Genomic DNA, 26,602 nt, shown 5'->3' on the forward strand with positions numbered 1-26,602 from the left:
CTCAGAAATGAGTGATGCCTGTGAAGGAGCTTTCTGTGTTGTTGTGTATTCTCGGTGCTACAGGCAACAGTTTTGATCTTTCCGCCCCCTTTTGATTATTTTACAGATGGCAAGAAAACCCTTTAATGTAGAAACCACAAATTGACCTCTGATTAGTAATGTAAATGCCTTGCACAAAATGGGAGGGCCTGTTTGGATTTGACCAATCTGCTTGTTTTATTCTAAATATACTTTAATTTTTATCTTACTGCTGCATATGACTATAAAAAATATTGGGGGTGGGGGTGATTTCCTTGAACTTTGGGAGACGGAGATAAGTTTCTTTACAAATGAAATATTTTAAATGAGAAGGTTTTGAGGTTACAGAGAGTTAGTAGAAAGCAGGAAGTAATAAATTCAGTTTCTTTGGATGGGTTATTGTCATTTAAATAACGGTTTACCTTTCTGATATATTGTTCTAAAACTGGGGGGGGGGGGTTGTTCCTACATCTTGCAATTGGTATTTTACAGGGATTTTTAAATATCTAAAACAAGATAATTTTGTCTTCTGCCTTCTCAGCTTTGTTTGCAGCAAATATTTATGCTCTGCATACATAATGGTGGTAGTAAACTTCACTCTAGCCTTTAAAATAACTTTTTTAATTTTTATTCCTCTTATAACAGCATCTTGCCTTTGTATTTTCTTGGAAACTGACACAGAGAGTACTCCATCTTTCTGTGTTATACCTCTGAGGATGCCAGTCACAGCTACTGGTGAAATGTCAGGTACTACAATGCCAAGACCACGGCCATACAGGCCAGAAAATCTACAACAACTAATTTCTTGGAAGTGTTTAAATGTTCTGTTTCTCCTGTTATCATTTGCTTGCTTATTTAAGGTTGCCAGACCCCCAGTCCAGGAGGGGGGTTCCCCGATTTTTTGGGCTTCTGCTCGCCGCCAACCAGCTGGCCAGCAAGGAAGTCCTGCCCCCAAACAGGGACATCACGCCACAATGTCTTCGACATGATGACATCATGCAGAAGTGACATCATCACGTCGGGACATCGTACAGCAATGCTCTGCTTTTTGGGCAAAACACTATGGTTTGAGGCCAAAAAACCCATATATTTTTGTCCAAAATGCAAAGCGTTGCCGCACAACGTTCCTAAAGTGATGACAACACTTCCATGTGACATCACTACATCGGGGATGTTGCACAACATCCCTGCCCACCCCCAGAACACCCCCCAAATCCCCCCTGCCAGCAAACTGAGAGGACCTTGCAACCTTATGCTTATTTGTCTTTTTGTCAGTCCACAGTATCTGCAAAACTCTCCTCCAACACCACATTTCAACTGAATCAACTTTCTTCCAGTCAGTTTTCTTCATTGTCCAACTTTCACACCCGTACATGTAATGGGGCATAATATGGCATGAAATATCTTGATATTGGTCACCAGCGACACAACATTGCACTCAAGAATTTTTTTCTAGCCTCCTTCATGGCTGCCCTTCCTAGTCTCAGTCTCCTTCAGATTTCTTGGTTGTAGTCTCCCGTTTGGTCGATGATGGAGCCAAGGAATAGAAAATCTTTAATTATTTCAATTTCTTCATCAGCCCAGCTGTAATCCTGCTTTGGCATTTTCTGCTTTAACCTTCAGCAGTAGTTATTTCAGGTCTTCACTACTTTTTGCCAGTAATGTGGTGTCATCTGCATATTTCAAGTTATTTTCCTTCCACCAATTTTCACTCCACCCTCATCTAAATCTAATCAAGTTTTACTTGTAATATGTTCTGCATATAGAAGACCAGATAATGAAACTGAAGCTCAAATACTCTGGCCACCAAATGAGAAGGGAGCACTCACTGGAGAAGACCCTGATGCTGGGAAAGACTGAAGGTCAAAGAAGACAGGGACGGCAAACGATGAGATGGTTAGACACTGTCATACATGCAATGAACATGAAATTGAGCAAACCTCAGAGGACGGCGGAAAACAGGAGGGCCTGGCGAGATCTTGTCCATGGGGTCGCGAAGAGTCGGAGTCGACTGTGCGACTGAACAACAACAACAAATAGACTGAAGAGACAGGGAGATAAAATGCATTCTTGTCTGACACCTTTGCCAACTGGAAACCATTGTTTCTCCATATTCTGTCCTAACTATAGCCTCTTGTCCAGAGCACAGGTTGACATACATTTGCCAGCTCCGGGTTAGGAAATATTTGGAGTTTTGAAGGGTGGATCCTGAGGAGGGTGGAGTTTGGAGAGGTATAATGCCATGGAGTCCACCTTCCAAAGCAGCTATTTTCTCCAAGTGAACTGATCTCTGTCACCTGGAGATCAATTTGTTTGTTTAATTTGATTTATCAACCACCCTCCCCCAGAGATCGGGCTCAGGGTGGTGTACATGGTCATAAAACATTAGATAAAACAATATTAAAACCAACAGACCAACAATTGAGCTAAAGATGGCACTAAAATCCCAACAGTGTTGGCTGTCTCATGGGAGGGCAGGGGACGGGAGTGCCAAGATGGAACCAACACTTGTTGTTGTTCAGTCGCACAGTTGAGTCCGACTCTCTTCGCAACCCCATGGACCTGTCCTCAGCCAAATGCCTGGTGGAACATCTCTGCCTTACAAGCCCTGACCTACCTCAATCCAGCCGTCGGCAGCGCTCATCTGTGAGGGCAACCAGAGCCGTCTCTATAATCCCAGGAGATCTCCAGCCACCACCTAGAGCTTGGCAACCCTAGTTGCACATCAAAACAATCAGATGTTGTGGCACACCCTTTTCTTTTAAAACCAACCATAGCTTTTCCTGATCCACACAATCGAAAAGCTTTGCTGTCATCTATGAAACACAAGCTGATTTTCTTCTGAAATTCTCTCATATGCTCTAGTAACCAACGTAAATTAGCAATACGATCTATAGTGCCTCTTCCTTTTCTGAATCCAGCTTGAGCATCTGGAATTTCCTATTCCATATATGGTAACAGTCTCTGTTGTAAGATTTTGAGCATCACCTTACTTGTGTCAGAAATGAGTACAATGCATTGATGTGGTACATGATTACGACTGCTAGAATGACATATGCCCAATGTTGGAAACAAGAGAAGGTCCCGGAAGTTGGGGAATGGATTAATAAATTACTTTTTATGGCTGAAATTGACAAAATGACAAGGAAACTTAATAATATGGAGGCAGAATAATTTTTTGCAGACTGGAAAGACTTTAAAGACTATTTGGAGAAATACTGGGATGTAAAGGACAATTTACTTTGCTTTGAGAATTATTGAAAACTGAAAGATAGCAGACAATAGAACGTATAAGAATAATTAATGAAGGATAAGTTACCTGTGGATGTAATTAGTGAAAAGGGGAGATATGAAGGAAATTTAAGAATTGGGCTGGAGGTTGGAGCACTGTGGGAAGCCAAGAAGGGGGGGGGAGGGAAGGATATATAATTGTATAAGATTTGATATATACTTAGTCTTGTTGTTTTTTATTATATCCTAATAAATTGTTGTTTTTTTAAAAAAAGAAATTAGTACAATGGTCCGATAGTTGCTGCAGTCTTTGATGTCTCCTTTTTTCAGAACTGGAATGTAAATTGTCCCTTGGCACTTTGTTAAGAGCTTAACATCCATCACCGTAAAATAATTGAAAAGTACTTACTAGCGATTTCAGCTCATATACTTTTATTTAGTTTGGAACAAGACAAAACTTAACCAGCTCACAGGCAACAATCCCACACCCAAAACACACCCACACACAAGTGATTGGCTATTTACAGTGGCCGAGAGTTCCACAGGCTCTCGGCCGGGAGCCTAGCCTGCCGATAGGCGCCAACTAGGATCCACTTGTCCCAATGTTACTGCGAGCGAAGCTCAGCCGCTTCGCATGACCGCCTGGTGAATTGGCCACGCACGCGGTCTGAGGTGGATACATTACAGTAATAAAGCTGCCATTTGCCAGTTTTTACTTTACTGTGGTGCGAATTTTGCAATGTGAAAAAAAATTATTTCACAGTAGCCTTAGCATCTGCCCCACCCCCACCCCACCCACTGGACACTGGAGGCCACCCTCCAAAGCAGCCGTTTTCTCCAGGGGAATTGATATCTGATGTCTGGAGATAAATTGTAAGTCCTGGTTCTCCAGGCTCCACCTGGAGATTGGGAACCCTAGGGAACACAGTCTAGGAAACAGTCTTTTAGGTGTAGCTGCCTGGCCAATGGGATCCAGGGGCATTGTCTGCCCCTGAATACACTTCTACTCACAAGGGATCTGGGGCAGTAAATTGAGTCCACAGGGAATATTCCCAGGGATTAAATCCCTTCTGGTATCAGTCATGTCCCCCAGACTGAATGTCTTGCTATTCAGGCGTCAGTTGCTGTTCCACGGAGCTGGATCTCTGTCGCCTGGAGAGTTGTAATCCGAGGAGATCTCCATCCACCACTTGGAGGTTGGCGGCAGCCCTAGCTGTACAGCAGCCACTTTTTATTTATCTGACTGAGCTGACATATTTTAACATATTTCACCTATTTATAAAGAAGTTAATTACAAAATAACCCAAACAAATTTTTTAAAAGATGAACAACGTTTATCATGTATTATAACAATAAACCCTCTGATAATGTACAGCCTTATGTGTTTTTGTGATATCTGTCATTTTAATTCATACTACTTTTTAAAAAATTATAAACAAGCCTTACCAGCCAGTCGCAAAACTACAATATCCTATACCAAGCCACAGTTAACTGAGAGCAGGCAGCTTTTTGAAGGTGTTACGTGTCGTTTACGCCTGCTAATATTCCCGCCCTCTTGGACGTCACACAGGGAACTACAATTCCCAAGCTGTACAGGAATAAATCCTTCCCTCTGCTTTTTCTCAGCGCGGTGGATACCGCTCGAACTACAAGTCCCAGGATGCTTAGCCAGAAAGTGTTCCGAGGAAGCATCTTTCCCCCTTTCAACACCGAGCGATCGTTGAGGGTGGGCGGTGGAAACGGCGCCGTGCATTTAGGAGGGGGGGGGGTGTCAGAAGGAGGATGGGAGGTGAGTACCGATGGGCCTGGCTGCGTCGTGGGGTGCCCGTGGTGTTGGTGGTGGGGACTCGGGGAAGGGGCGGGGAAGTGGATGTGCCAGAGCTCCATGACCTACATTTTGATGGGCTACTACATTCTTTATAAAGGGTACCAAAGGAACAGAAAAAGTATCCCCCCATGCCAGACCTCGGGTCATTGTTTCAGTCCAGCAATTCGGTAGAGCACCCAGATGTTTACCTGCCTTTTTTGTATACCGATCCTCAAATAGAAGCATCCTACCTCTTTTCCGTGATTCTAAAATTGTATTTTTATATTTAATATAAATGCCATCAAGCAAATACACGTATAAAGGGTGGGGATTAAGAGGAGGGATTTAAATTGGGGAAACAGAGAAGTGGGTTTTGGTATACCACCTGACTGCGTATAAGAGAAGGATTAAGCTGTCGCAAGACATATTTCTGTTATTAGCTCTTATTTTTATTACACTTTCACTGGAGAGGATCCCTGATTTATATGATTAGTAAGCAAAATAAACTTCAGAACATGAATAGGTTTTCTGTTCCAATGTGGTGACAATCACAGTCTTTCTCAGATCCTGGCTTTGATCAAAGAAAGTGTTGTTTTCGCTTTAGTTATAAAAGGCTGGCTATAACAATGCAGCCATCCTGATAAAGATTCTCCAAAGGAAGGAAACAGTGGTCTTGCCCTTTATTGAACTACAGAAAAAAGTAGCGGGTTACAAAACTATCAGTTGAAGAGCCCCCCCTCCCCCCCCCGGTTTTCCTGAAATCAAAATGAGCAGAAATCTAAACTTTTTGTCCCAGATGTATTTCTTAATGATACAACTTTACCAGTAATACTGGGCTAACTAGAGGTTCAGAAACTTGGCTTCAGCATGAGAATATATTTACACATTAAATACCTAGTGGTAATCTTCTTTCCTGCATATCCTAAACTTTATTCCGCTTGTATGATAGAATGATCTCCTGGTGCAAATTCATGAATTATGTATCCCCCATCTAAAGTTGTTTTAAATTAAAAGATATAAGATTAGGCTACTCTACTTGGGTGTTGGCTATGCAATTTGTTTTTAGTAACCAAGATTGTGGAGTAGATTGTATTTAAAATGAACGTCATTAATTTGCAAAAACTGAAATTTGCTTCTCTTTGCCACCCTCCCAAACTAATTAAAATCCACCCTTAATGCTGCTATGCCTTGGGGACATTGTTGTGGAAGCAATGCTTTGTTAAAATTGCTGAGTTTTCCCATCTTTCTTTGGAGAAGAGCAAAGTTAGGTAGTCACCTTGGTGGGAACGATAAGCTCTGTGTTATAAAAGAGGTTTTGGTGTGTTGGAAGGATGTTGAAAATAATCTTAAATTATAGAAATTCTAGGCATCCTTACTTGGCTGTATGTTTCTTTAAGCAAATTAGGCATATTGCCAAGTAATTATGCTTAAATAGGATAGCTGCTGGAAATTAACTTGTGTTGAAATCACACTGTGGGCTGACTTACACAGTAGTGTTCAGCTGTGTTTCTCAACAAGATCATGTCCCTGTGCATGTTGTCATGGGGAGGGAAGTATTATGAGAACTCCGCAGTGATAAATGCAGCTGACATACTGCCAAAATGTATTTTCATCTCCTGGTGACATGCGTGCATGAAGATGCTCACGTAGGGAAGAAAAATCAACATCTGGAAGAAAAAGAAGAAGAGATTGGATTTATACCCCGCCCTTCACTTGGAGTCTCAGAGTGGCTTACAAACTCCTTTCCCTTCCCCTCCCCACAACAGGCACCCTGTGAGGTGGGTGGGGCTGAGAGAACTCTGACACAGGCTGCTCTTTTCAAGGACAGCTGTGCCAGAGCTTGTGACTGACCCAAGGTCACATCAGCAGGTGCAAGTGGAGGAGTGGGGAATCAAACCCAGTTCTCCCAGATTAGAGTCTGCGCACTTAACCACTACACCAAACTGGCTCTCTGGAACGTGAATCGGTGTGTAGTTCCAAGAATGCTAATGCTGAGCATCTTCAGCTAAAAGCAATTGCATAAGTTCATGAGAAGTGTGATGACTTATGAACTACTGAGCCAAGAGTATAATGTTTGATCTCAAAAAGATATTTTCCCACAGTTCTTTATTTACAAAGGGAAGCCACCTTTCACTCAGAATATTTGCCAGAGGGCCCATTGACTCATTTTTAGAGTGAAGTGTAGAGTTCACAGGCTTGCATTCTAATTTAATTCTTCATCAGGCTATTTAAAAAGAAGCTTTGCTAAATTTTGTAAAAACAAAAATCAAAGGATCCATTTTTAAAAATGTGATTATCTATTCTAAGCTTGGTGTATTAGTACTGCCTAGTGGTATTAAGAAGGTAAGGTATGCTGCTTTCACCCTAATATTTTGACTTTATTTAGTCTTTCTCTGAAACATCAACCAACCACAACTGAAGAGTGTGCTGGTGCTGAAAGACTAACAAAACTGTGGGGGGGAGGGGGGTTGAGAGCCTATGTGGTTCTCAGGTACAAAGTCTAACAAAATGTGAGCTCACACAGTCCTGGGAGTAGATCGTTCCCATCCTTGTCTCATGTTGCAGGTTTTCAGTACATGCAGATATAATGTGTATCACAGTAATGATTACTGGATGATGGGTCAGTTGTGGGGCAGTGAGGTGTCCTTGTGTATTGAAAAATCAGGACCCAAAAGTGACCTGAAGCATTAGCATAGTGGCTAGGAGGCTGGGTTGTGATTCCAGAAGACCCTGGTTCAGATCTTGCCTCAGCCAAGCACTCCCTAGCTGGCCACAGGTAAGCCTTCCCCTTCCACCTGCAATAGTTCAGTTTATTTTAGTACATGATCAGCTCAAAAAGTATTAATAAAACAATAAAAACAACCGTGTACAATACCAAGATTTATGTGCCATTGTAATCCAACATTCCAAATTCTTGCACACATTTCACAATAATGGGGTCCAATGTTCCGTCTAATTTTTTCCCTTTACTGAGTGGTACAGTTCACAACCTGAGCAGAATATATCTGCTGTCATCTTAATATGGGCAGTGGGCAATGGGCAGTGCAAGACTCTGCGCAGCTTCCTGTGTAAATGAGCAGCTGCTCACGGACACAGCGTAGAGGGAACACTGGTGGGGTTATTTGGAGACTCAGACATCTGCTCTCATATTGGACATGGCATTATACAAAATTTTGTTCCATTACAAGTAGTTTCTTTAGAGGAGTCTGAAAGGAAGAGGGAAGTGTAGAATTGCTCTGATCTTCCCCGGGGAATTTATTAAAATCAGAGTACTATATTGGGAATGTATATCATTAAAGTAGGGACAGTGTAATAATATGTGATCAACTGTCTCAACCTTTCCCATTTGACAAGGGCAAACCCATAAGGAATGCAAAGATATCTGCCTTCCAGAAAAGCTGAGGGCAAGGCATTGAAACGTGCCAAAATGAAGGTTCTCCAGTACTTAGGAATCTCTGAGGTAGTCTGCTGGCAAAACATTCTTAGTATGCTGTATTGCAGTAGGGTACTGCTGCAAACAGGTCCTGTGTAACAAGATGGGGGTTGTCCTTTGACATTGCCCTCTGCCAGCTTGTCCATCTGCAATAAAGCTGCTGTTCAGCCTTACAGGATCATTACAAAAATTTGTGGCAACTGTTGTTACGACTTCATCACACATCCAACTTCTGCAGTCGATGCACATTTCAGCTTACTATCACAGTGGGGTGAATTGACTGCCTTAGTCACCGAAGTTGGGGGGAAATTTCCCCCCTCAAAATAGATCATCTTGTGAACTTAGGTTTTTACCTGTGCCTCTAGCATGTGACATAGCTTGCTTGCTTGGTTATCTGTTTTTCTATGTCTATTCCTTGTCTAACAACTATGACACTTCCTGTGAAATAGGCACAGTGTGATTACTTGGAGTGATGACTCAGCACTTCCCTGGTGCACAAACTATTGGATGGATGAAACTTGATGATGGATTTCTCTGTAGAACTCATGTTTTCCTAATTTCTAATTCAGAATTTGCAGGTCAAGCCTATTAGTTACCATGAAATTGAAAAGCGTGCTTAAATGTTGAACTTATTACAGTTTGAAAGAATTTTGTCTGATATGGTTAATGTTTGCATAGATCTGGCATCAGAAGGTCCCTGATAGTCCTAGAACTGTAAGGCTTTGATTGTCTCCATATTGACATTGTCTAATGACAGTTCTTTAGCTTATAATGGCTTCTGTTGAATAACAATATTTCCATTGCATAGAATAATTCAACTAATTAAAAACAGACTTCATTCTGGCTTGTGAATAATCAAGGTACAACAAAACATGGGTTTGTAAGAACAAAGTTTTATTCACTGATCAGATGGGAAAACTTATGAAAAAACACAACCTACAAACAGTATTCAGACCTACCAGAAAAATACAACAGATGTTATGATCGGCAAAAGACAGAAGAGACCCCCTCATTTCTGCAGGAGTATACCACATACCCTGCAGTTGTGGACAGGTTTACATCGGGACCACACACCATAGCATCCAGACAAGAATAAAAGAACATGAAAGACACTGCAGACTTGGCCAACCTGAAAAATCAGCAGCAGCTGAACATAGCTTAACTCAAACAGGACACAGTATCTTATTCCAAGGCACTGAAATGCTGGACAACACATCCAGTTACCATGTCAGAATACACAGGGAAGCCATTGAAATTTATAAACATAAACAGAATTTCATCAGGAAAGAAGAGAGTTTAAAAATAAATCGAGCATGGTTTCCTGTCCTGAAAAACACAAAATGCTCTACATCTTACAACAGTACTACATATAAGATTAGAATTTCAACGGCCAATCCATATGCAAAAGAACCTCCTCAGGAAAGCTCCTCTATTAGCATGTCACAGCCTGGGAAACCTCTACAAGATAATGACTCAACCCTACCCCACCTTCCTGAGTAGATATAAATTACCTGGCTACCATTTTTCTTCTCACATTGACACAGAGAATACTCCATCTTTCTGTGTTATACCTCTGAGGATGCCAGTCACAGCTGCTGGCAAAACGTCAGGTACTACAATGCCAAGACCACGGCTATATAGCCCGGAAAATCTACAACTAAAGTTTTGTTTATACGTTTGTTTAAAGAGCCATGGAAATGGTGGTCTTGAGGTAACCCAGCATCCTTGTTCTGCCTAAACTCATTCTGCAGATGGTCCTTTAATTCACACCGGTGTTAACTAGTTTTATTTCTAGTATTGGTACCAAGTGGTACACAAATTCTGGTTTATTTTCTTCCATTTGAACTCCTACCATTTAGGTCTCCCACCACCACCAGTCTTTCAAATTCAGTTACATTGTAGTTGTAGACCTTGTAGTGTGATCCTATGCACAGTTACTCCAGTCTAAACCCACTGAAATAAATGGGTTTGGCTTGTAGCTGACTGGGCATAGATTGCACCATTACAGTACAATCCTAAACAGAGTTATACCTGTATAAACCCACTGAGCTCTGTAGACTGAGAATGATGTAACTCTGTTTAGGGTTGCACTGTTAATGTCTTTAACAGATGTGCTGACTAGTACCTCCATATTTTGTCACCTTATAGCCTTCTGGTATTATAAAGATAAGCTCTGCCTGCCTCCACCCTTTATCTCTGTGCTCATCTCTTTAACCACCTGCTGCTTTGCAAAGGCTTCTTTCCCAAGCACTCCCTTTAATTGCCTTCACAGGCTCCAGACTATGTTCAGGCTTTCACTTGGTTCATCACTTTTACTTTCTTTTAAAAGAACTAGTCTAGCTTTAATGCTGTGCTGTGTGTTGCATTATCTTGCAGTTTGCTTGCTCCACAGGTCATGGATTATGAAGAACCAAGAACATTGCTGTGACACGTGAAATGCATCTTCTTGGAAAGAAAGAAGGTACTTGAGAGAGTGGCTTGAAAGATGTAATAGTTAGTCTGTATAGCAGACCTATCTACAACTCACTGCATTCTTACTTCTGAAAGAGCTGGTGGAAGTGACTGTTTCCAACACTCTGGGAGGCTTCAGGCAAGCCCTCATCTGCAATGTAAAGATGATTCTGACTGTGACACACCTAAAACAGGGTTTTTACAGGGATTACTGAGATTTGATATCTGAAGTTTTTTTAAAAAAACCTTGAAGCAACATAGAAATGTTAAGCCGTGTCATTTTTTGTTGTATGCAATTGACGTATTTCAATATATTGCATTTAATCTAATGCTTGGTAATATTTTGAAAGTGTAGTTTTAGACTTGAACAGTATGACATGCAAATTTAGCAGCTTACAAAATATGTGTTTTATGTATGTGTTTATTTTAAAAATTTACACCTCACATCTGTAAATTTAAGGAGGCTCAAAGAACAGCAAAAATGGCAAGGATGCAAGCATCTTAAGCAACAAGTTAAAACCAATATACAATTAAAATATGCAGTTACAATCTAGCACACCATGTTTAAAAAGCCAGTTTGCCCTTTGGGAAAAGAAGTCTTGCAGACTTTCTTGAATGTGGTATGTGAAGGTACTTGCTGCACCTGTTCTCATAGGCCATTCCAAAGGAATGAACCTATGGCAACAGTGGGAGGGCTCCTGATGGCACCTGGTAGTTTTGGCCACTGTGTGTTGGACTAGATGGGCCATTGGCCAAATCCAACATTGGCTTCTCTTATGTTCTTATGTAACCTACCACAGGAAAAGCCTGGCTGTTGCCAGGCACACAATGCTAGGGGAGGGTACCACCAGGAAAAGGCTATCTGAGGAGCATAATACAAGTATGTTGCTTTTTCCTGTGTCATAGGGTGGGTAGCTTGATCAGTGGTTCTGCTGGCCTGTTAGCCAAGAAGGAGTGATTGTTGATCCTGGCTGGCTGTACTACATGCAGATCTACTGAGGGACTTGACTGAACTAGGCAGCATTGACAGTATTGACCTTTGTGTGCTGTTTACTGCTGTTCTGTATTCATCAATATCATCTGTTCTTATTTTCAACTTTGATTGGTTTTAGTGGCCAGAATGGTAAAGTAAGAGATGTTCCTCTATTACTTGCATATTAAATTACACACACATTGCAAGGGGAGAAGGAAAGCAACAGGTGTTGTTTGGCTGAAGGATAACTGGAAAGACATGAATCCTTATCAGACTTCAGCTGTTATTGTTCATTATTTGACTCTTTCCCCCCCTCCTTCCCCTCCCATTGTCAACAGCAGTTGAGATAGCATGATGGATAACCGTTTTGCCACTGCTCTGGTAATTGCCTGCGTGCTCAGCCTTATCTCCACCATCTACATGGCAGCCTCAATTGGCACAGACTTCTGGTATGAGTATCGCAACCCATCACCTCCTGAGAATAACAGTGAACCTAACAAGGCCTCTTGGGATGAATTCATTTCTGAAGATGCAGATGAAAAGACCTACATGGATGCACTCTTTCAGTGGAATGGCACCATTGGGCTATGGCGGAGGTGCATCACAACAACTGAGAACTCTTACTGGTACAACTCTCCAGGTAAACGTGCTCCAAAGAAGTTCTCTGGGTACCCTGTTAAGTCACTGCTGTGCATCAAATTACCCCCTGTTAGGTGCCATGTAGGTTCAACACGTTTAAGCGCCACATGCAAGCCAGTGATCCTCAACAGCAGTCCAGTATTCCTTTGTGCCCTGTGATCAGTTGGGTTACTGTGGGCGTACAGAACTGTCCCTAGAGATGCACAGCCATGGTTTCTGTCGCATTTCCAGACCTGCTCCCCACATTGACTTAAACTAGCAGCATTTGTTTCCTGTTTTATTCTTTAGCCACTGGAGCTAAATTCAACTACAGGGATTCTAATAAAGAAGAAGTAGGGGTGGGGGACCTTACACCCCGCTTCTCTTCTTTCGATTGGAGTGTGGAGAAATGTGGAGGTATAAAATGCAAATATGGAAAGTGGAATTTACAACTCTGTTCCACCTGCTGCAGCCACGTTTTAGTCAACTTCCCCCAATTAAAACAACCACAGCAGGAAAGATTTCCTTTCAAGGCTCCTATGCTCTTGCTTCTGGCTGATGGTGTCCACGGGAAAATTCTGGAGGAGTTTTCTTATACTCTGGAACAAATGCAGTGCAGTCCTACACAGGGTTACTTCATTGGTTCAACTGTGAGATAGCATAGGTTTACACTGTTGGACTCCAGACAGCTTTCCATCTAATTTGGAGAAGCCATTTGCAATTATTTCTACTCGTGTATTGAAATTGACCTTTAAAGAAGCAATGGAATTAGGGTGTCTTTGGCCTTTGCAGCTGGCTGATGGTGTCCATAACACGTTTTGCACCTCTAGTTACAGAGAAGCTTTCATTTGCTACAGAACAAAAGCATCTTTATCCCACCCTTCCATCAAGGAACTCCAGCCAGCATACTTTCTAATAAAGATCCTGTCCTACTGTATCTGGTTATTTTTGAATATTGTGATGAGGTGCAATAAATATCCTTCATAGTGGGAAGAAAAAACAACCACCACAGTAGGGTGGGGGAGTTATTCAAAGACTTCCCTTTTCTCACTAAATATACTTTGCTAGTTTCAGCGAACTTCCTCTTGCAAATCTCTTTCTGACAGGTTAGATGAACACCAAGCATGGGTGTAAAGCATTTTTATTTCATACTAGGAGCAATACCCGTTGTATAGAAGGAATACAACGAGCCCTAGGAAGACAGCCCCCCCTGTTCCCCCGCTTTCCCCCCCTCCCCAGACCCCGGAGGTCAAGGGGCGACGCAAGGGCCCGGCACTGGCCTTGCACCTGGCAGCCTCCAGGCCCCCTCCACCGCTCTGCGCCCCAGCTGCTCGCCAGCCCCTGTCCGTGCGCAGGCCGCCCTCCACCCCACCAGTGCACCGGCCCCTGTTTGTTCACAGGCCAGGTGGGTACCTGCAGTCGGGCTTGGCAGACAATGTCCGCTGTGGTGCCGGCAGGATCGGGCTTGGCCTGAGGAGCAGTCGCCCACTGGGTCAGTGCGCCGGCTGTGAGCTGACTGAGGCTGAGACGCTGGGTGGCGCTCCAGTGGGCGGGGCGATGGCAACGCAGGCAGTCATGCAGCCAATGGGTAGAGACACCATTTGAGCGACACACCAGCGGGCCAACTGATTTGGGAGCATGTTCAAGAGTCCACGGCCAAAACAGCTTTATATATAAGGAGAGATTTGACAGTGTTAAATGGACTATTTTGTATTTGAATTATTCAAGCATATGTATTTTGCCCAGCTCTTCCGTATGTCTTAACTAAAGATCAAGTGGGCTTGGACTGTTGTCAAACAGAGGGTAGAAAACCACCTGTCAGGTAATCTGATAATGAATAATGTTAGTAAATCAAATGAAACCTTAATTTATTTCTTTTCCTTTGGAAGGTGAGACAGTGACAAAGTGCATCAGTTTTTCCCTTTCAGACCAGTTCATGGACAAATATAAGGAACCTGGGAATCATAACAGTGGCAGTGACCTGAACCGTACCTGTAAGTAGGGTTGTTGTTTTTTTCTTTAGTGGACAAAAAGCAGCTTTGGGAAGGCAGCTTTCTAAAGCAGCTTACAGAGCTGTGCAGTACTATTTTTGTACTGTGATACTTATCATAGCCACGAATTCTTGGGCTGTATGGCAAATAAGTTCGTGGAACTTCTGTTGAGTCTCCCGCTGTTGTCATGGAAACAGTGGCCTTTTCACACTGAGGTAGCAAGAGTTCCATAAAATATGCTGTAGGGATACATTGCTCCCCGTATGTCCCTGCGCACCAGCTGTGGTCTTCAGCTTGCCCTCTTCTAGGTGTTCCCTCACTAAAGGTAGTCTGCCTGGCATCGAATAGTCCATGCTTCATCTGAAATCACTCCCAATTTTATGGAATGGGTTTTCTGAGGAAGTGAGGGGGGGCACTTTCAGTAGTTGCTGAATGGCTGTCTTATTCTCTACAGCTTTTAATGCCATGTAAATTGCAGGCATTTTATGAGACTGGTTGTGGTTTTATTGCTAATTGGATGCTTTTAATTCTGTATTGTAAGCTGCCTTGAGCCATGGAGAAAGATGGGGCATAAATGTTTTAATTAAGAAATAAAGCTCCTGAATCGGGATCTGCTAGTTAGAAAAAGTTACAATCTGTGGTTTGTCCATGCTTATTTCAGACTTGTGGCGTTTGCAGTTCCTCCTGCCCTTTGTCAGCCTCGGTCTGATGTGCTTTGGGGCTCTTATTGGGCTCTGTGCTTGTGCCTGTCGCAGTCTCTACCCTGCCATTGCCACTGGAGTCCTCCACCTCCTTGCAGGTGAGTCCCTCTTGCACGGTTGATCCCTCTGCTTTGTACTGAAATATAGGTGTCTTAATAATGGGGAGCCAAGAATCTGATGCTATTGCGTGACCCCTGGTCTGTCGTTCCTTCTCCAGGTCTGTGCACGCTCGGTTCCGTCTGCTGCTACGTTGCTGGAATTGAGCTGCTCCACCAGAAGCTGCCTCCTCCCGAGGGTGTGCAAGGCCAGTTTGGCTGGTCCTTCTGTCTTGCTTGCGTCTCTGCCCCTTTGCAGTTCATGGCTGCTGCCCTCTTCATCTGGGCTGCACGTACTAACAGGAAGGAATTCACACTCTTGAAAGCGTATCGGGTGGCATAGTGGGATATTTTTCACTGCTGCTCAAGCCTCTGGCTACCATGTTCAGTTTCTCCCCCCCCCCCCCCCCCTTTTATTTAGTCAGGTATCTGTTTTACAGAGTGCACGTTTCTTGCCAGTGGAAGTTAAATGGTCTGCAGGTGTTCAAGTTAAAAGACTTTTGGAGGCCAAATGACCAGAAACACCTCCTTTTTTGCCGGATGTCAGAAGGATTTTAACAAATGTTTAATGCTTAAAAAAATTATAATTTGGGTCTGACTTACCCGAAGGTACTGAATTTTTTTCCACAGCTAAACGAAGGCAGAAAACAGCATGAGAGAAGGAGAAAGAAAATGTGATTATGTGAACTTTGCCAGTATATGTATTGTGACCTATTGAGCGAAGAACCAATGCAGCCCTTTTTTCATAGATCTAGCTACTATGGTATTTCCGTATAGTTTATAACATTGTTATCCCTCTGCACCGTATTCCTTACCAACTTTGCTATCCTGGTTTGTTGCAAGAAGGATGATAACCAGCCGTTGGCTTCTTAATTTCTGTGAACTGATGTCAGGATTGGTTTTCTACGTATAGAAGGAACTCCCACTCTATTGTTCAATTTCTAATTTGATTAATCTATGTATATACATATATATATGTATATATATTACACACACAAAAGCCCTGACTTTTAAAACCCGTATTTATTTATGCAGTGCACTACATGACTGGATTTTTTTGTATAAGTATTACTCCCTTGTCCCCTGGACTAAAACGTTTGTTAAAAAATAAACCTGAGCAAAGGCTCATGGCTTTTACTGGAGTTGCATGCACTTGCTTTAATGACAGAGAGAGCACAATTTATTCTGAACCATTTCAGATGAGAAGCTTGATGTCATCTTCTATTCAGATTCTTTGTTCCTGGTTTCACTGAGCAGGGATCACTGTGGGAGAAATCAACTTGACCTTAATGCAAACTCTGGTAACTAAGACAAAGAAGATGCTTCTATTTTTAAGAAGATGCACTAACTTCTTAAGCTAACTTGGAATCCCCCCCCCTAGAGATAAATGGTTGGGAGGGAGACTCATTTGCCAAGTGCACAAAGCCCCAATTCACATTGGAACTGCTGGATAACAGGCTTCAGCCTCCCAGGGCCACTGTCCTAATGTAAAATGGCTCCAAGAGGCAGTATTTGCCCTACTGGAGGCTGCACGTCTTGTATCAACGGAGCTATATATGCAGTCCTTCAAGAGGACAAATAGCACCCCCACCAGTTTTGTTTCAGGTCAGGGAAACAGCACAGGGAAGTCTGAAGCCCCTTCCTTTCTGAATGCTGTGATCCAGTCAGGTCTCCATGCACGTGGGAAGTGACTTCTCAGCAGAGTGGCCTGGTACTGATTCATTCAAAGTCACGTTGGGGAACCCTGAGACACTTTGGAAATCGTAATGTATAGTTTGGCCCTTAGACTCAGCTGGAAAGCACAGAATGACCTGATGGGGAGACCCTATCCAGTACTACAGATTCTGTGTAGATAACGCCTATACAGGGGAGCCAGCAATTGTGCAGAATTCTTTTTTTTGTAATATCCTTCTTCAAACATCTAAAATGGGAAGGGGAAAGATTGCTGGGGGCATTGTGCATGTTCAGGGGAGCCAGCAATAGTGCAGAATTATTATTTTTTTGTAATATCCTTCTTCAAAAATCTAAGACGGGAAAGGGAAAGATTGCTGGGGGCATTGTGCATGTGACATGTGAATGATGGCAGGGGGTGCTGTCCCAAAGTTATCCATGATATAGCCACAGGTAGCTTTCAGGTGACATCTGGATCAGCTGTGACAGCACTCGTTGGAGTGGGGGGGAGTCACATTTTCACCTGAATGTGGGGATGGAATGTGATCCATCGGTTTCATTTATCACCATTTATAGTCTGCCTTTCCTGAGAAGATAGCCTCCCTCCTCCACAGGAAAAAATTACACGAAGGAAGACCTCGGGTTCCCTTGTAACAAATGAGTTACACCTTTATGTGCATTTTTTGTGCAACAAAAGGGAGTGAGTGTCAGTTAAGGCTTTTAGAACTTGAGCAGAAGAGCTTACGCAGTTACTCCCCGAGGCTCAAAACTGGGGTGTTCTCAGCAGCAGTTTATCTGTTGGAGAAATACCATAACACTTCATCTTAATAATTTAACCACTTGAACTGCTTTACATAGCGATTCAGGTTTAACACAGTGGACAATTTATAGGGTTGCCAGGTCTGGGCTGGGAAATACCTGGAGATTTTGAAGGTGGAGCCCCCGGGGGAGGCAGGGTCTGGGGAGGGGAGGGGCCTCAGCAGGCTAGAATGCCACAGAGTCCACCCTCCAAAGCAGCCATTTTCTCCAGGGCAACTGATCTTGGTCATCTGGAGATCAACTGCAGTAGTGGGAGATATCTAGGAGCCACCCCGCCCTTCACCTGGAGGGTGGGCAACCATAGCAGTTTGTCTCAGCAGAAAGAGACACAGCAGAAACACAGCATGAGTCAGAGTACTGCTGCTGTTTTCAGATTAATATGTTGCTGGGGTGAAAGTTGGGGGAGTCGTCCAACATTGACTAAATGTCTTCAATGCAAGATGAGTTTTCTTGACTTGTTCTGGGGCTGAAACCCAATAAATGCCATACATTTTTTTCTGCACACTGAAGATGGCTTTGTACACTAAAGCAACTCCCTGTAACACACAACCAGTGTTCCCTTTAAGCTGAGTTAGTGAGAGCTAGCTCACAGTTTTTTAGCTTCTGGCTCGCACATTTTTGTCTCAGCTCAGGAAGGATGGCTCCAGAGATAACTAATGTATGCAGTAGCCAAATCACTCACTCACAACTTTAATGCCAGTAGCTCACAAAGTAGAATTTTTGCTCACAAGACTCCACAGATTAGAGGGAACATTGCACACAACATAGCTTTATTGAAACAGAGACCTTCAAAAACAGTATGTGAAGTGTCATAGGATCTTGGGTTAAAATAAAAATATTCTGTATGCAATTAAGAAGAAGAAGAGATTGGATTTATACCCCGCCCTTCACTACCCAAAGGAGTCTCAGAGCGGCTTACAATCCCTTTCCCTTCTTCTCCCCACAACAGACACTCTGTGAGATAGGTGGGGCTGAGAGAGCTCTTTTGAGGACTGCTCTTGAGAGAGCAGCTCTGAGAGAACTTGTGACTGACCCAAGGTCACACCAGCAGCTGCAAGTGGAGTAGTGGGGGATCAAACTCGGTTCTCCCATATTAGAGTCCACGCTTCTCTCTCTCTGGATCACTTTCTCAGGAAAGAATTATGGACACAGTTACTAACTTCAGTTGCTTTTCTTTTCAACAGATCTTCCTTTCAGCAACCCTAAGTATTCTCCAACACAATATTTGAATGTGTTAATTCATCAAAATAATTAGGTCTTGGAAAGTCCAGGATTAATTAATTGGAGTTACCTTGCATTCTGTCTCATGCATTTTGAGGACCAGGGATTTCACAGACTTCTCCACAACCTTCATGTGTGGCTGCCTTCAAAGACAACCCAGAAGTGAGAACTGGTCCTGAGTATTGTCGGGGGCTAACCGCCAGGAACATATTTTTTTTATTTATTTATAATTCAGATTTGTGAATCGCTCAGTCCCTGAGTACTCAGGGCTCTGAGCAATGAACAACAACAAACAACAATAATGTATCACATCATAATAAAACAACTTCCAACAATTTAAAATCAATTAAATTAAATTAATTAAAATGTGATCCATATATGCTGTTTCCCAGTTCAATTCTAGGTGCTGATTATGACCCTTAAAGCCCTTCCTGAGCTAGGTCCCACGTTTTTAGACGGTCTCCCTCCATATGTCCCTGTGAGCCATCAGCCATCCCTCTGTTGGCTATCCCACCATTTAGGGTAGCCAGTCTGGCATTGACCAGAGCCTCGGCCTTTTCTGTTGTGGCTCCGGCTCTGTGGAAAGGGGTCCCTGAAGAGCTGAGAAGGCTGTCTCCTTGGAGATCTTCAGGAGGTGCTGTAAGGCCTACCTGTTTGCCAGGGCTTTTGAGAAAGTCTGAATTGGCCAGCATCTTTTAAAGGGGGGAGGAAGGGAGAGATCTGGAGTTTGTGATTTTATTTTTGGTTTTAAACTGCAGATGTTTTAACTATTATTGTAAGATGCCTTGAACCACGAGGCAAGGTGGGATATAAGTGTTTTGATAAATAAAATGATGAGAACTTTTTAATGAAAGCTGAGGTTCTTGAAATAAACAACCACAGCTAGCTGATAAGTGCATCGGGAGCTGAATGCAGCCTATGGGCCATCAGTCTTCGCTTCTGAGAACACAGCTCCCCTGGCCCAAACCCCAGGTTTCATTAACCTGACTAGATCAAACAGAGAAGCATGCTATGATGAGAAAGATGGTGTGCTAGGGCGAGCAAGACCAGAAATGAATAATATAGTGATGCTTGGATAGTCACAAAGAGAAAACCCCTTAAGCCTGTGCAACTCAGACAGTAGCATACTTTAGTGACCGTTGGCTGATAAGGATGAGATCATAAAGTGGTTTTACTCTGTTGGTGCTGTTTCGGTTTTTGACCTGTGTGTTTGTATAGCACTATGGTCTCTTCTGGCCCAACTTGGTTGTGTCTAGAAGTGTGCTTGAAGCAGCATGATACAGTCCTTCTCCACCCATTAAATCGTTTTCAGGCTCAGGACCCAACCTTTAATGTCAGTTTGCAACATGGGACTTTTGGTTTTCCACGTATGTCAGTTTTTTTCATTCTGTCTCCCACCCACTGACCCATACACGGTTTCTTGCTTTTCCCATTTTTTCTTTTTCACTTCGAACCCTTCTCTCCTTCTCCTTGTCAACAAAGCCTAAATGGAAACAATGGTAAAGAGACTGGTGTGATGATCTGCCTTCAGCAGGGCGTTACCTTGTTGTGCCCCCCCCCCCCAAAGGGGGGAGCCGTGCCAGGGACGAAAAGCTGGCATGTATCTTAAAAATCTCTATGCTACAGTGTGTCTCAACAGGTATGGAATATATGGTGTGATTCAACAGTGTAGTGTTTGATCTTGCTGCTTGTTGGTGGAAAGTGCCGTCAAGTCACAGCTGACTCATGGCAACCCCATGAGGTTTTCAGGGCCAGAGACAAGCAGTGGGGGTTGGCCACTGCTGCTCTCTGTGTTGCAATCCTGGACTTCCCTGGTGGTCTCCCATCCAAGTACAAAACAGGTCCAATCCTGCTTAGCTTTCAGCCTGTGCCATTGAGGTCAGGGTCTCATTGCTTAGTCAAGGGTAATAGTAGATTCTGCATTGTGAGTAAGGTAGGAGCAAAGTTGTTCCCTGCGTCTGGAACAGATAGTAAGTAGTAGTATAGCTTGCTGTTAAGCATTTTTAGTGCATTTTGAGGAAGTTTCAGATGTTGTTAGAAGCGGCTTCCAGAACAATGAATTTGTTTTTTAATGTATATAGAACAGACTGCTTTCCTCTAACCACACCACCGCATTTAACAGTGTTCATGAAACTGAAGGAAGAGTATTTATTATGTATTAAAATATTTATAATATATATTTTTAAAATATAGAAATATTTAGAATATTTATATGTATCTGAAGAAGTGAGCAGTGACTCATGAAAGCTCATACCCTGCCACAAATTTTATTAGTCTTTAAGGTGCTACTGGACATTTGCTCTTTTCTACTGCTACAGACAGTCTAACACGGGCTACCCATCTTGATCTTTCTCTTGTGGGCCTCAATTCAAGAAAATCCATTAACAGCCCCCTAAAGGGGGGCTGCAGGTCATACCACATTGAATGCCCTAGCAAATAAATAGCCTTACAGCCCTTCTTCTAAGCTTCTAAGGAGAGCACCCTCCTTGCCTTAGCATGTAAGGGCTGCTCTGTCCGCACATCACCAAATTCCCACAGAAGTGCCCTTCATGTAGGCATTCTGTAACATCAGAAGCAGCCCTTTAAGAAGAGTAGGTTCCTTAAGCAATGGCTTTGGATCCAACTAGCTTTTGGGCTGTAGAAAAAATAGAGAGGGGGTATCCTTTGACCACCAAAAAGACTACGCTGGGCATCATGGGGCCTACATGAGTCTGTGTGGGGCAGGGCAAGATACAAATAAAACATAATAAAAATAAAATAAACAAACAAAAGGCAGGTGTGACAGGCTGGAGTAAAGAGGGGAATTTGGTGAGATGGAAAGAAAAAGCTGGCTGGATCCAACCCAGTATCTTAATTATGAGGATGAAGAGGATCTCAAAGGTCTTCGCAGTTTTCTATCATGAGGGGCAGAGGCAGATGATGTTCTTGTTTTTAAGAAGTCAACAGTATGGGTGGAGGTGGCTTTAAAACCAAAACGTTTCCATAATTGTGCTGTGATATGTGGTGCTGTCAGCTGGGAAGGGTGTGTGTGTTTTGTGGCTGCTGTTTCAGTATTGGAAATGGTTTTCGAGCAACAGATGTGGTGCATACTTAATTGCATCAGTCCAACTATAGTTAGCTGTGACTGTGGGTTGGACCTGCAGAGCTATTCCACAATGAGTGGCCCTTTCTTCCAGGGCAGAGAGCCCTTTTGCTGGTGTGAGAGGACCATTTGGTGCCTCTTTGCATCAGCAGAAGGCTCCTCCTCATACCAGAGGAAAATGCTGCTGTTAACGGAGTGTGGCAGGAGCCACCTCCATGTCCCATGGAAAGCTATGAAACCAATAAGTCATGACTAACTTTAGCACCAATGGGATTTACACTGTAATCCTAGCTAAGCAGTTCTAAGTCGATTGAAGTCAGTGGGCTTAGAGTTTAACTTTACTTAGGATTGCAGTTAGATTCAGGTGGGGTAGCCGTGTTGGTCTGAAGCAGCAGAACAAAGTTTGAGTCCAGTGGCACCTTTAAGACTAACGGAGTTTTATTCAAGGTATAAGCTTTCGTGTTCACTCACACTTAGTCAGATACAATGAAATGGAAGTTACCAGTCCATACCTATAGGTAGAGGGTGAGCAGTAAATTAGCTTACAACCTAATGAAAATGTTTAACAGATTCAAGGACGAAACAGGAATAACAAGCTTAGTTTATATGGTTGCCATTTGTTTGGGTTTAGCTATGTTCTCCCCTGGAATTCAACCCAAACAAATGGTAACATTAGTAGATAACCTTTGTCTGAATGTAGACAAAGACCATACCTCTTTGTTGCTATTACTAGATTTTTCTGCAGACTTTGATAGAGTAGATCATGACAATTTATTGAGATGGTTGGAGGCAGAAGTGGGTATCAGGCTTTAAAATGGTTTAAATGGTTCCTTATGGACCGGTCTTGTCATCAGTGTGGGACTTGTCCTGTGGAGTTCCACAGGGTAAGTCTTATCCCCCTCACTATTCAAGGTCTGTTTATTATTTATTATATTATATTTATTAATCACCTAATCCCCACGACTGGAGCTCTAGGCAATGTAAAAAGGTAAAGGTAAAGGTTCCCTTGCTCGAAAGCCAGTCGAATCCGACTCTAGGGTTGCGGTGCTCATCCCCGTTTCAAAGCCGAAGAGCCAGCGCTGCCCGAAGACGTTTCCGTGGTCATGTGGCCGGCATGACTAAACACCAAGGCGCATGGAACGCTGTTACCTTCCCACTCAAGTGGTACCTATTTATCTACTTGCAATTTCTTGCTTTCGAACTGCTAGGTTGGCAGGAGCTGGAGCTAGAGATGGGAGCTCACTCCATCATGTGGCCCCCGGGTCTCGAACTGCTGAACTACTGACCTTCCACAGCCTGCAGTTCAGCGTCTTAACCACTTGAGCCACCGCAGCTCCCTAGGCAGTGTACAACATTCTAAAATCATAAAAACATATAAAAGCCATATCCAACATTATACAGTAATTAAAAGCAAATGGTGAAAAATTTTGCAGTTCCCTCCCATCTGGTCTGTGAGTGCTTCATATGTCGGGGGGGGGGGGAGACGGCTCAACCAGAAACGTGCCAGCCATGATGTCAACCATCACTGTCCTCAACCAAACGCCTGGCAGAACATATCATAAGATCCCACAGGGCCCTGATGTTATTTGACAGAGAGTTCCACCAGGTCTGGGCCAGGGCCAAGAAGGCCCTGGTTGCGGACAGCTGGATATCCCTAGGACGAGGGACCACCTGTAAGTTGTTCTGTGAAGAGCGTAATGCGCCCCCAGGGGTATAACAGAGGAGGCAGTCCTGTACATACGCTGATCCCAGACCACTCGAGGCCTTAAAGATCAGACCCAAAACCTTGAACTTGACCTGGTGCTCCACTGGAAGCCAATGCAGTCGGCACAGCACAGGTCAAATACGTGCAGTCTGTGGTGTCCTGTTAGGACACGTGCCGCCACATTTCAGATCAGTTGGAGTGTAGAGCGAGTTACAATAGTCTAGTCTAGAGGTAACCGTCACATGAATTACTGTGGCCAGGTCGAAGTGGGACAGGAAAGGCGCCAGCTGCCAGGCTTGGTGTAGATGGGGCAGCATCTGGGTGGCCATCCAAAAGCAGATACAACTGGGTGTCATCAGCATATTGGTAACACCCAAGCCCGAAGCTCCATGCCAGCTGGATGAGAGGGTGCATATAGATGCTAAATAACATAAGGAAAAGAATTGCCCCCCCGAGGGACCCCACACTCCCAAGGGGTATCTAGAGGACACCTCCCCAAGTGCTACCCTCTGTCCCCAACCATGGAGAAATGAAGTAAGCCATTGAAGGGCTACCCCACGAACTCCTACGTCGGCAAGGTGGTAGATCAAAAAATCATAATTGAACATGTGGAACACTGCCATAAGATCTAATAGCAGTAGTAGCACCAGCCTGCCTTGATCCAGCTGTCTACAGAGATCATCTGCCAAGGGTGACCAACACCATTTCCATCCCATGGCCAGGGCGGAAGTCAGACTGGAATGGATCCAGTGCTGATGTAATGCCCTAATGAAAAATCATATGTAGCTTTGGAACTGGGTGTCATCAGTGTGGTCATGACACCCAGGTTCAATTTCAGCAGGGGAGTGTATAACGCAGAAGGGAAGAAAGTAAATCAAACCTCACAGCAAGGTGCAGAGAGTGTAGGGATAGCCCCAAAGTTTGTAGGAACCCTGCAGTAACCTACCCACCAAAAAGGGTGTGCAAATGACACCCCCATGACAGGTAGACCTTCCATCCTAAACCCTTCAGAGAAAAGGATTTAGGGCTGTGCTGTAAGTACACTATAAGAGGCTATTGTTGTGGAACAGAGGAACCTAGCATTTACCTTGACATTTTGCAGATGTTGTTATTGCTGACAATATGACTTGTGGTGAGGAAAAGGATAGTTTCTACTCTGTTTTTCTTTTAATATATAGAAACCACCAGGAAAACCAAACTGCAGGGTTGTGCCTTGTGAACAGCACAGAGGTGATTAAAAGATAGCAGCCTTTAAACATAATACTTCCTCTTTTGTTTGACAGAAATGCTGCCCTGGACTGCTCAGAGGAGGGACAGGGTAGCATTATATTTAAAAGGTACAGGGGAAGCATTTCCTGGTTGCCCCTATAATTATATCCGTGAGTCCATTTCAAAGGCCTTGCAACAGCGGGCTCATGCCTGTGGTGGTCCTGGAGATATTGCTGCCAAATGTGTAATTCCCACCATGGTATGTTCCATGGATACCAGGAGACCCTAGAGGTGTAAAGACATAGAAACCATCACAGAAGAAAGTTTGAGCTTTGTTTGTTCCTTGACGCCCATGATGGAAATTCTGGGGAACATTTCAGAAGCTCCTGATTCTAAAACAGAAAATATTGTATCAAGTGTTTTTTTAATAAATAATTTCTTTAGCTACTGCCCTTTAGTCTTTCAAAATTCATTGTAATATATTTCATTTGAAGCCACGTATGCAAAAAAAATATTTCCCCCCATTACTAAGCAATTACAGTTATTCAGTAGTGTAGAAAAATATATTTCTGTTAACTTTGTAATGCGTAATAGTCCCCAGTTAGTGTGTATCAAGGTACAATGGAGCCCAATAGGATAAAATTTGGCCACAGCTGGTACTTGTTCCTAGCAATCTGACGAGTACATATATGTTATATAAACTTTTAATATAAGCATTTGCAGTATTTTAAAAAATATGGTGTGAAAGTTGGTGTCCTCTTCAGGTTTCTAAACCTTTGTTGTCTTTCTTGCTGTTTTCCACTAGGTGGAAGCAGTGCCTAGTTAGTTAGCAAGGGGATGGAATATCTCTCCTTATATATAATTGAATAGTGGGTGCCAAAGTTCTAAAATGCACTCCTTTAGTGTATGGACACTTGAACTGTCAGTCAGAAGACGCTGGCTGGGTTGACTGGCTGCTTTGTGCAGTCCCGCCCAGCGTTTCACGGTCTTTTGCATATGGAAGCTGATTGGACTTCACTGCATTCCACACCTCAAACTCACCCCCCTCCCCGCAAGGCAGTTGGAATGTCAGTTGCATATGGAACCTTCAAGGTCTTTTGCATATAAAAGCTGATTGGACTTCCCCCCATTCCCCCCCCCATGCCTCTTTCTAGATCTCGTTGTATTTATTTCCACAACGGGCTTTACTGCTAGTTTCACTATAACTCCATAGGAACTTTTCTGAGAATTATCTCTCCTATCCTTTTCCCCCAAAGAAACCAGTGATCACTCCATGAAACAATTGTCCCAACTATTCTAGCCACATGCATACATTGATCTAATCAGTAATTGCTGGTTTAGTTTTTCTTTATTCCACACTATGGCTAAAACGTTAAACTAAGGACCTTTTCTTTTTTAAAAAAACAAACAAACGCCGGGGCAAAGCTTCGCCCAAGTGCATATCGCCGACCTAAAAAAAAAAAGGCGGGCAAAAATCGGAAGCCTCGGGTTTCGAACGGAAGTGGCTCTACAATGGTGGAGAGCGATCAGATGGGGGGGGGGGTAAAGCGATTACAACCGTTGCACCCCGGATCCAC

At 43.3% G+C, this 26,602-nt stretch overlaps 1 protein-coding gene across 2 annotated transcripts; it reads left to right on the forward strand.

The window, feature by feature from the left end:
- The first annotated feature begins 4,947 nt into the window (after positions 1–4,947).
- On the forward strand, positions 4,948–16,435 carry CLDND1 (claudin domain containing 1). Of its 2 annotated transcripts, none has more exons than XM_015413569.1 (6): positions 4,948–5,038; positions 10,882–10,950; positions 12,252–12,553; positions 14,421–14,525; positions 15,184–15,321; positions 15,441–16,435. In XM_015413569.1, the coding sequence occupies exons 3-6, from the start codon at positions 12,265–12,267 to the stop codon at positions 15,659–15,661; spliced, it is 753 nt and encodes a 250-aa protein (XP_015269055.1). In that variant the 5' UTR covers positions 4,948–5,038; positions 10,882–10,950; positions 12,252–12,264; the 3' UTR covers positions 15,662–16,435. The 2 variants fall into 2 exon arrangements, with proteins under 2 accessions (XP_015269055.1, XP_015269057.1); XM_015413571.1 differs by having other exon boundaries at positions 12,255–12,553.
- Positions 16,436–26,602: the final 10,167 nt, after the last annotated feature.

The sequence above is a fragment of the Gekko japonicus genome, unplaced genomic scaffold, assembly GCF_001447785.1.
Source record: "Gekko japonicus isolate JY-2015 unplaced genomic scaffold, Gekko_japonicus_V1.1 scaffold273, whole genome shotgun sequence".
In the NCBI taxonomy this organism is placed as follows: Eukaryota; Metazoa; Chordata; class Lepidosauria; order Squamata; family Gekkonidae; genus Gekko; species Gekko japonicus.

Bases quoted from the DNA above. Each gene is read 5' to 3' on its own strand.
- CLDND1 (XM_015413569.1), top strand. From the start codon at position 12,265: ATGATGGATAACCGTTTTGCCACTGCTCTGGTAATTGCCTGCGTGCTC. The intron at 14,526-15,183 runs GTAAGTAGGGTT...TGCTTATTTCAG, and splicing joins CAGTGACCTGAACCGTACCT to ACTTGTGGCGTTTGCAGTTC. The intron at 15,322-15,440 runs GTGAGTCCCTCT...TTCCTTCTCCAG, and splicing joins AGTCCTCCACCTCCTTGCAG to GTCTGTGCACGCTCGGTTCC.